At 47.6% G+C, this 9,754-nt stretch overlaps 1 protein-coding gene across 5 annotated transcripts in view; it reads left to right on the forward strand.

Moving 5' to 3' along the window:
* The window catches only part of LOC309839234 (CD99 antigen-like), a 34,614-nt gene extending 25,695 nt beyond the window's left edge, over window positions 1-8,919 (forward strand). Inside the window, exons 9-11 of one of the 5 annotated variants that reach the window (XR_014298489.1) lie at window positions 5,614-5,670; window positions 6,955-7,380; window positions 7,612-8,919. Coding sequence is in view for 4 of the 5 variants with exons in the window: in XM_082680894.1 (XP_082537020.1) it covers window positions 5,614-5,670; window positions 6,955-6,980 (83 nt within the window). In the remaining variant the exon portion in view is untranslated. Of the gene's footprint in view, window positions 1-2,575; window positions 4,996-5,613; window positions 5,671-6,954 lie in introns of those variants that run through there. The other 4 variants (XM_082680894.1, XM_082680897.1, XM_082680896.1 and 1 more) reach the window with 4 other exon arrangements.
* The last annotated feature ends 835 nt before the right edge of the window (window positions 8,920-9,754 follow it).

Consider the following 9,754-nt stretch of genomic DNA (forward strand, 5'->3'; position numbering starts at 1 on the left):
GGCTGCCCATCCTCCATGGAGGAGGCTTGTGGTATCTGAACTTCCCTTCTGTGTATGACCCTAAGTCCTTATCCATACTTTGCCGTTGGCCATAGGTGTCATCTGCCTAAAGGACCCTTTCCTGAGGGTTCTTGGGAAATTCCCAGAAGACTTGATGGAGGCCAAGTTACCCTCTAGGGATGGAGTTTATCCTTCATCTTCCATCATTCCAGATTTCTAGGTTCACAAACACTATTTATAGCCTGAAATTAAAAGTCTGACACAGCGTTTGGATTCAGAGACCTAAAATAAGAGGCCATTTTTATATCCCTCTGCCAGCAGTGGAGGGTAAGGGTGCCTGAGTGCATCTTATTTCCCTCGTGTGAGTGGGTCGCCTTCCATCTGGCCGTGCTCAGGAAAGTGTGGTTGGCTGGCGGAATGGTGGGCGTCCAGCAATGCCCAAATGGATAGATGACCAAGTTCCAGGAGATACCTATAAAAGATCTACAGTTAGAACCGAGTGGGGGGAAACAGCACAAAAGAAAACACCTTTTTCTTTTGCTTCTCCTAGAACGAGCAAAGACTTAAAAGACTAGGGATTCGATAGAAGTGAATTTCTGTTTCCTTTTCAATCCCACTTTCCGCTTTCTCTGAAGATGCTCAAACTCAGAGCTTGACGCTCAGCCAGGAGAGGAAGGCACTCACTAGGCAAGAGGCACAGGAAGTCCTGGCCCCGAGATTTTCTGAAAATCTTCAGGTGAACCCCAGTTGGACTCTGGAATTACAAAGCATTTCTATTACCGTGTGAATGGGATATATGACTCTCTGGATGTTCGTATGTCAAGACACAGGGATTTGAGGAAACATCCAAGAGTCTTAATAGACTTGACATCATCTACTATTTGGAAAAGGGATTCAGAAATTGGGAAAACCAAGTGTTCTGCATCCCACCCTACCCCACCCCGGGGTCTTGGTCTTGGTTTCAAGCACTGTTCCACCATTGCAGGGGGAAGGGGTGGGCATGGAAACGGAAAGCTTCCCGGGTAGAAAGAGTTGAACGTCCGATTTTCAAAACCAAAGCGAACTTTCTGAAGAACTGGCTCAGAGCAGGTGAGGATTCAACTTTCGCTTCCGGAGAGGCTGGCTCCATTCATTCCCCTAGAATATGTCCTCCAGTCTGTCTTCGTAGGCTGAATTAACATTAAGTGCGACTTTACATTTTTGATTTGCTTTGTGGTTTTCACAGGTCCATGGTCTTGAGCTGATGCAGATGCACAAAGAAAAAGGACAAAAAAGGGGGGGGTGAACCTTCATGAGGGAAGGGAGCGGGTGTTTCTGATTTCAGTAATTAAGCACTTTTGTCTCCAGCTGTAAAGTGTCCAGCAGTGACACAAAGAAACTTGGGTCCCTTTTCTCATATAAGCACCGAGTCTAACGCAAACAGTGAGCATCTTTCTGACTACGTGCGGTTTATAGACCTGCCTTATAAAATGAATTCAGTGTTTGTTGTCAGTTATGTGTTTTTATGAACAGAGATGGCCAGGTATCGGGTACGTGACGATGCTAGACCTTTTCAGGTCCGTGCAGGACTATCTTATAGGTTTTATTTCTGGGGTGGTTATTTTAAGGTGTGCAGCTGTGAGCCTGGAGATTTCGTAAGGAGGATGTGGCTCCAGCGGGTACAGTGAGCTCGCGTCCTTGGAGGAAGCATGGTTTGGGGTAAACCATTATTCTCTGAGCGTGGCAGTTTGCAGAGTGACTTTCCGGGACCTCGTTGTTGTATTGAATTTTGTAGTGTCTGTTGAATTTGCGCCAAGCTTCCTCTCGAGCACTTACGGGGGGAGCAGATGTGTTTTCCCAACGTGGAGACACATCCATCTAGTACTGTCAGTCTTGATACATACTTAGTTAAGAGCTTCTCCGTGTTACATTTTGTGAGAAGGTATGAGAAAACCTCCACGGCCAGCAAAGTTTGGTAGCTCTGTCTTTTATGCCTAAAGGTTTGAAGTTGTGACTCTAGGAGTTTAATCTGGTTTTCTTCCAAGTGATGCAAGCTGGCCTCTTAAAGCCGTTTTGGGACGCAGGCTCCTGGTTGACGTGTGTCTTTGCGTTTTCGTGGGTTGGGTTCAAGTCACCAGTTTAAATGATGGGTGACGCTGAGACTGACCCGCTGGGACAGGGCACAGTGTTTGGTTGTTGTCACTGGATGCGGTCGATAGCTGATTCTCGTTGCTCACTGCACATCCGCCAGCTGCTTCCCTTGTCCTTGATGGTAGCAGATTCTTGCGGCTTTGGTGAAATGAGCTACTGGCATGTCCTCTCCCTCCCTTCTTTCCTTCCTTCCTTCCTCCTTCCCTTCCTGCCTTCCCTCCTTTCCTCCCCGCCCCCCTTCCCTCCCCCCACTTAATTCTGGTGTCCACTCTGTGATGCTCTGCTCTGTCAGCTTGTCTCCTCAACTTCTGAGCCCAGAGGGCATCTTCCTAACCGCTCTCACTGCTGCCTGGGCTGTGGGCACGCACCTGAAGCAAACCTTTCGGACGTTTACTTCTCGTTGTTTGTTTCTCTTTCATTTCCCTTTCCTGACTTTCCGTTTCAGATGAGTCGAAGACCTAGGGATGAGCAGAAAACCCCAGGTGGGGCCTCAAGATCGTCCTTTCCGATCCGTGTTTATCTACCAAGACGCAGAGTCGAAAGCAGACCTTGTCATTTGTCCTTTTCCTTATTAGTAAAACTGCCACCGTGATGTGTTTCTCCCAGACCAGATGCCATGCCTTGAATCCTATATGTTTTCTCCCTTCACGGTGCACAGAAGCGTACGATATGATATTTTAAGGCCCAGGTAGCTTCAGAATAAGGAAGAGAAATGCAGACATTTCCTTTTAACGTAAAATCCAACAGAAAGAAATGGTACCGGCGGGGGCTTCCATGAACGAACCAGGTTTCTCAGCATCCCCCATCCTTGCCAGTGTATCCTGCAGGGGGTGAGCCGTCCTGTTTTCAGAGTCCTGGGGCAAAGCCGGCCCTGGGTCATAGGGTTTCCTCTCTCACGCTCATGATGGAATTTTTACCCTTCTGATTCCATAGCCCCTGGATTTTTATGGTCCATTTCCATGAAGTATTTCCTAACTCTTGCTCAGATCAGTTTTTGCCAATTATGTGAATTTCCCAGTTCGCAGCGGGTGAAAAAAAAATCCACATATTTAGGCAAAACCTAAAAATCTCACGATCTTAAATTTCTGAGGTCAGCGGAGACGTGAGTGTTGGGATCTTGACACCCTAGAATTCTTGCATCCTTGTATATCCCCGTAAGCATGGAAGTCATCGCTGCATTTTTTTTTTTTTCTTTTTAACATCAGACCATCTCCTTCTTGTGCTGGCTTCTCGGGCTTCCCTGGTGGCGCAGTGGTTGAGAGTCCGCCTGCCGATGCAGGGGACGCGGGTTCGTGCCCCGGTCCGGGAGGATCCCGCACGCCGCGGAGTGGCTGGGCCCGTGAGCCATGGCCGCTGAGCTTGCGCGTCCAGAGCCTGTGCTCCACAACGGGAGAGGCCACAGCAGTGAGAGGCCCGCGTACCGCAAAAAAAAAAAAAAAAAAAAAAAAAAAGAACCCTGCAACGGAGGCTCTCCGTGCTCCTCCCGTGGGCCTGGTCATCTTCCACCGGTCACCTTGATGGCCTTGACAAGTGGTCACCTTGCTGGCCGTCTGGGTCTTTGAAGAAAGCGTCGCAGATTTCTTGGTTCTGATGAAATAAAGCCCGTGTCCCGGTTAGCACAGGGGTGCATTTAAATCGAATCTCTGTGCCCCAAGAATGAAGTCCTGGGTGTGATCTACAGATGAGACCCTGCCGGTCAGTGGTCTCTGGGGTCTGCTTTTGGCCCCCAGTGCCTGCTGTGTTTACATAAACAGCCCGCACACAGAGAGACCCCTAACGCTGCCATTGCTGTAGTTGCCTTCATAGCTCGAGTGGCTCCTGGCTTAAAAGAAAGGCATGTGAGCTGCTTTGGTTTTGAGTTTGAGATGGGGTGTGTTTGGCCTTCTAAGTGTTGAGGTTGCAGCGGGAAGATGCACCTGGTGGAGCCCGGGTCTCCTCTTAGGGGTCCACGGGGTTGGGTTGGGCGCTTGGCATCGGGGAATCCGCCCCTGCGTCCCTGACCACACGGCTCCGGCTAAACGGATCCCAGGGGGCCGATCCCTTTCCCCGCCCACGAAGCACCCACCCACTCTCAGGCTCTCCCCAAATGCTGGGCGTTGGTGACACCAACATCAAAACTGGGTGTGCCGGCATCCCCTCCCCCTCCCCCCAAATATCTCTTCAGATAATGGATTGAACATGTCTTTTACTTGTTGGAAATAACGTTTGGCCCCACATGGATTTGGGTTTGGCTGTACTTTATTATTTCCCAGGGGCATTTCTTTTTTTCTTTTCCTTGAACATACCTGGATATAGGTTTTCTGCGGACCCATTAGAATATTTTGACTGGGTTTTTTCTTCCTTTGTTTTTCTTTTGGTAGGGAGATTCTTTGTCATGTGAAATTAAAGCACATTTAGGATTTATCGTCATAATAGTTGACTCTACAATGTGAGCGTGTTCAGAGCCTGCCTCCTGCCCGGCCAGCAGAAGACGTGACATTGGCAGTGACCGCCCTGCAGTGTTTTCACAGATCTCTTCAAACTCTCTCCTCTTTGGGTGTTTCTCTTTCTTTTTTTGTCATCTTAGAATTTTGGTCTCTGACTGGGGTCTCCTTTCGTGGTTGGGGGAAAGGGTGGTGGCTCACGGAATCCATTTCATACAGACGGGAGATGCGTGTTTCTGGGACCGGGATGAAAAGTGGTGTTGGGCGTTCACGCACGATGCTAACCCCAGATGCTTCTGTTTTGCGAAAATCAAAGCTTCGGGAATAGAGGAGAACGGTCGTCAAGGGTCCCGTGAGCTACTTCTGTCCTTTTCACGTCATACGTGCTTCCGTGTCCCTTCCCAAGCATGCAGTAAAGAAATAAACATGTTCTGACTGGGAATCTCTCCTGCGTTTTTGTTTCTAACTGAAGTGTAGTTGGTTTACAATGTTGTGTTAATTTCTGCTGCACAGCAGTGATTCAGTTATACACATATACGTTCGCTTTCATCATCTTTTCCATGATGGCGTATCCCAGGATATCGAATCGAGTTCCCTGTGCTCTACGGTAGGGCCTTGTTGTGGATCCATCCTCAGCATTAGCCGTTTGCATCTGCTCATCCCAGTCTCCCACTGCATCCCGCCCTCCACCCTGTCGTCCCGTCCTGTCCCCCGCCCCGCTCGCCCGTGCATTTTGAATTCTGTCGCCTCGCACTGTATGCTGGGAGATCGTTTCTGGGGGCCGGCAGGGCGCGGCAGGGTCCTCTTTGCGTTGACGTATGTGTGTTCCAAAACTTTTGGAGTAGAAATTGGGAAATAAAATGATAGACTGAAGAAGCATGGGAGCGAAGAAGCCAGACCGACCCCGCGAGGTGCCCTTCATGCTCTGATGACCAGGGCGGTCCTCTGCTTGGGGGCAGCGGATGGAGACAGGAGGTGGGAGGCCAGTTCAGCTTGAGAGTGACCATCAGGGCGCGTTGTCTTGGTAGTCACCCTCCTGGGCGTTTTGTTCTTCTTGCAGCTGACCAAGGCGAGATGAACATGGAGAACCATCAGGGCACCAACGCCGAGCCACCCGGTAAGAAGCGTCCTGAGTGGCCCCCTCCCGCCCCCCCGCGGGTCTGTGTTACCTCCTCTCACCACTGTCCTGCTCAGATTCTTGGATGGGATCCTTTGTGTCTCGAAGTTTTCAAGGGGGTTCTCTGGGGAGATGCTACATAGACTTTCCGGGGCTTGAGGCTTCCGGTGAGACCTAAGTCTGCTTCAAGTTCTCTTTAAATGTCGGCCAGGAGAGTTTTCCAAGTGTCGCCCCACTGCCGCATGGCCGGAGTCAGCAGCTGGCCGGATTGCATCTTCTGAGATGCACCCTTTGCAGCATTTTCACGTGCTGCGGTCACTTTTACAGAATCCTCCCAACCTGGTGGAGAATTGGACCAAGAACAGGAGGTGGTGCAAATTATGGAAACTTCTCAGGGCCAGAGGTGGGACGTTCAGTGATTAGAACCACTTCTGAAAACGGCAGGAAAACACAAATTATGTGTCTATACACCTGTGTGTGTTTCTTTCTTTCGTTTGTGTATATATGTGGAGACCCACTCCTTTGCCCAAGAAAGGCAACATTTATTGCATAGGATGCCTGTGGAATTGATATAAGTTTGGGGTTTTTTTTTTTAACGTTTTTGGCCACACCCCACGGCATGTGGGATCTTAGTTCCCCGACCAGGGATTTGAACCCATGCCTTCTGCGTTATAAGGCAGAGTCTTAACCACTGGACCACCGGGCAAGTCCCGAGATAAGTTTTTAGTGAAAAGTTAACATAGTTTTAATTCTAAAAATACGGACTTTTAGAAAGTGTCTAGCTCGTTGCTCTTTCCAATAAGGGAAGGATGTGTAACATGAGCTATCCTTTTTTAAGGACAAGAAAATGCGAAAGAGACCTCCAAAACAGAAATGAACTGATCCGAAAATCTTAGCCCTGCATTGTTGTAAATGAACCAACGCCGTGGCCCCTCATTTACAGAATTATTTATTCTGAAATTTGTAGTTTACAGACATTTCTTACCGTCTCAGAGAAGTCGCTAGTAGAGAATGCCTCTTCTTAGTTTCTTTCTACTTTTCCCGAAGTGTCCGTTTTTTACGAGTGACCGCTGCATCGTAGTATGAAATGTACTGAATTGTTTTTTCTAACCAGTTAGATTTAGTTTTTGCTTTCTGTCCGCAGTGAGTTTTGAGCACACTTCTATCTTCTGTAGAAATAGAGTCACCCGCTTCTGGAATTTTCCACCTGCAGGTACTCGCGTGCTTGTCAGGGCCGCTGGGGGTGCCTTTTAAAATCTGTTCTTGTGTCTCGGTCCTCTGTAGTTCAACAGACCCTTCTGGAGAAATAGGAGGTCGGCCGCCAAGTGAGTCATAGCAGGGTCTCGAGCTGGCCTGCTGAGCCTCTCCGAAGATCGCCTGCAGGGACAGAGCGGCCCCGCCGGAAACAAGCCCCGGCTTGTCCGTGCCTTTGCTCAACTTGGGATTCCTAGTTTGAATCTTGAGGTGCGTCACCACCGTGCTGGGTGGGTGAGATTGACTTGGGATGAGTTTTGCCTGCAGAGGGCAATTACACTCACCTTCTCCACGGCCCTGAGGGGTTTCCCGCGTGCTGTGAAAGGCTGACCGACCAAGTCCCCGTCATTCAACCCCACTGAAGTTCCCCAACCAGAAACGCCGCGCTGTTTACAAATTGCCTGTAAATTGAATGCGTCTGAACCTCTGCCGACATTGACCTTTTTATAGAGTGAGGTAAGCCTTCGGCTAGTTTCCTCAAAAGTTCTTCCATTTACTAGGATTTTTTTTTTTTTTTTTTGCCCACACCAAACTAATAAAGAGAAATTAGAAACCAAGTACTTTTTACTTAATGTTTTGCCATGGGGTAACTTTTAAAAAAGGTTGTGAAACTAGTGGGATGGATCCCCTGTTCCCTTCTCTGGGGCTGTAAGACAGACGATCGCGCTAAGTGCTCGCTCTTTATAGCATCTTGCAATGAACGGAATGCCTGCTCTTCTCCCGGTAACACACGATGACTTCTCCACCTTTGGAAGCATTTCCCCCGTTTAGGACAGCGCACGCACTGCACAGCGCCCAGAATGCTTGCTTTTATACAGAAGGGCTTTGCGTGGACTTTTGTGTTCATCTCGGGAAGTGCAGAAGCCCTGGTGGTGCAGACGGGCTGGACCCCACCCGTAGACTACCCTCCGCGGAAATATTAGTTTCCAGGGGCACAGGCTTGCCTCGTCTAAAGCTCTTAGGATAGTAACCCAGAGCAGTGGCGGTTTCCTGGGAAGACTTCCTCTTGTCACGGATGACGGTGTAAAGAACTGTGTGTGTTTCACCTCAGCCTCTCCAGGTTCAAAGGTATGACGTTAAGCACACCTGCGTGGGCTGCCTTCACAAAGCACCTAACTTGGGAGAGGGCTGCTATGACGTATCAGTCATGAAGGCTGGGTCTTTCTCCCTTCTGAAGCTCAGAAACTCTGCCAGTAGTTTGAGGGGTAGGCATCTGCGCCACCCCCTGCTGTTGAGGACTCAACCCCTCTCCACGCCCGTATCCTTTCTGTGACCTCTCCTCCCTGCGTTATCTAAAAGCGTTTGGACTTTCTTTCTCGGGGTATTGCTGGAGACCGTCGTCTGGCTCTCTAACTTGTTCTATCTTTGACACTATGATAACTTTAGAGTATATGAAATGGTGTAAAAAAAAAAAAAAAGGATTGGTATTTATCCTATCCATTCATTGCTGTGTTCAACAAATAGCTATGACCTGGTGTGCACAGTGGTGAACATGACATTCAGGATTCTACAGGATGGAACACAAATATATGACATCCATCCATGGATGGGGTCGGCCAGTCGTCAAGAGCTGAGGGCCAGGTTGGTCAATATGCTTGGGTTCCCTCGCTAACTGGCTCGGAGCACCTGGGTACAAAGGTCGAGAGCGTCCATGTTCTCCCCAGTGAGTCATCGCGGGTTGCCTTTGAGGTCAAGATTGTGCACGCTGACTTGCTTCATAATAAGAAAAAACGCATACAGTCTTTTTGTAACTCTGAATAACATTGGCATTTTTATAAGCATTGCAATCATACTATAAGCATAAATGCCTCATTAAAGAAGAGAAGAGTGAAAGGATGGGTATTTCTTTAAGGATATGAAATTATGACTGATTCATAAATAAGTATACATTTAAGAAATATGTCAACTAGGCTTTTCTTACGGATGGTGGATGTACATTGTTGTAGACTCGGTTTAATTTCATGTTCACATTAAAATAAACATGATTTTATCAAAGGTCTGTCTTTTGAAAAATTGAATTTAAATTATGTGGCTTGGATCATTAAATACTTGGCATAACGATTGCTTTTTAAAATCATTTTGGAGCTCCCATATGAAGAAATCACAGTCCAACAGATTTTGAAATCAACAGAAAGATTTTATTTAAGGGCCAAAGGGAGACAATACCAGTGGAGGATTTGTTACAAGTCTGGGTCATAATGGGTTTGATTAACCCACTTAAGCTGTGACCAAGTTTTTGCTGTCAAGATGCTGCAGTGAATATCTCTGTAAGCACATTTTTGTGGCTGTGTGCAAGTGTGTGTGTTGCATTAGTGCCTGAAGTTGGCTTTGTGAGGAAAAAAAGCATGTGTATATTTAATTTTTATGGACACTGCCCAGTCATCCCCCATAGAGATGCAAATTCATGATACCCCCCAGTGATGTCAGATCTGTTTCCTCACTGCCGTGCAAACTTTCTGATTGGTGCCAATCTGTAAGTTGAAAATGATATCAAATCAACTGCGTTTACATTGCATTTCTCTTAACACAAGTGAGATTGAGAATCTGTGTAGGGGGGGACCCATTTGCATTCCATTTCTGGGGGAAATGAATGCATTTTGCCTATGTTTATATGTGTTATCGGCCCTATCCTTATTGATTTGTAGGAACTCTTTACATATTAAAGCTATGACTGTGAAGTAAGTAGCAAATACTCTTACACTTTATCCTTCACCTTTTAACTCTGAAGTGATATTTTCCCCCATTCATTTTTATTATTTTTGCACAGTGAAGTTAGTTAATGGGTTCTGGGCTTGCTGTCATACTTTTAACACTTCTGTGGGGTTTTTTT

The sequence above is a fragment of the Grampus griseus genome, assembly GCF_964374135.1.
Source record: "Grampus griseus genome assembly, chromosome: X".
In the NCBI taxonomy this organism is placed as follows: domain Eukaryota; kingdom Metazoa; phylum Chordata; class Mammalia; order Artiodactyla; family Delphinidae; genus Grampus; species Grampus griseus.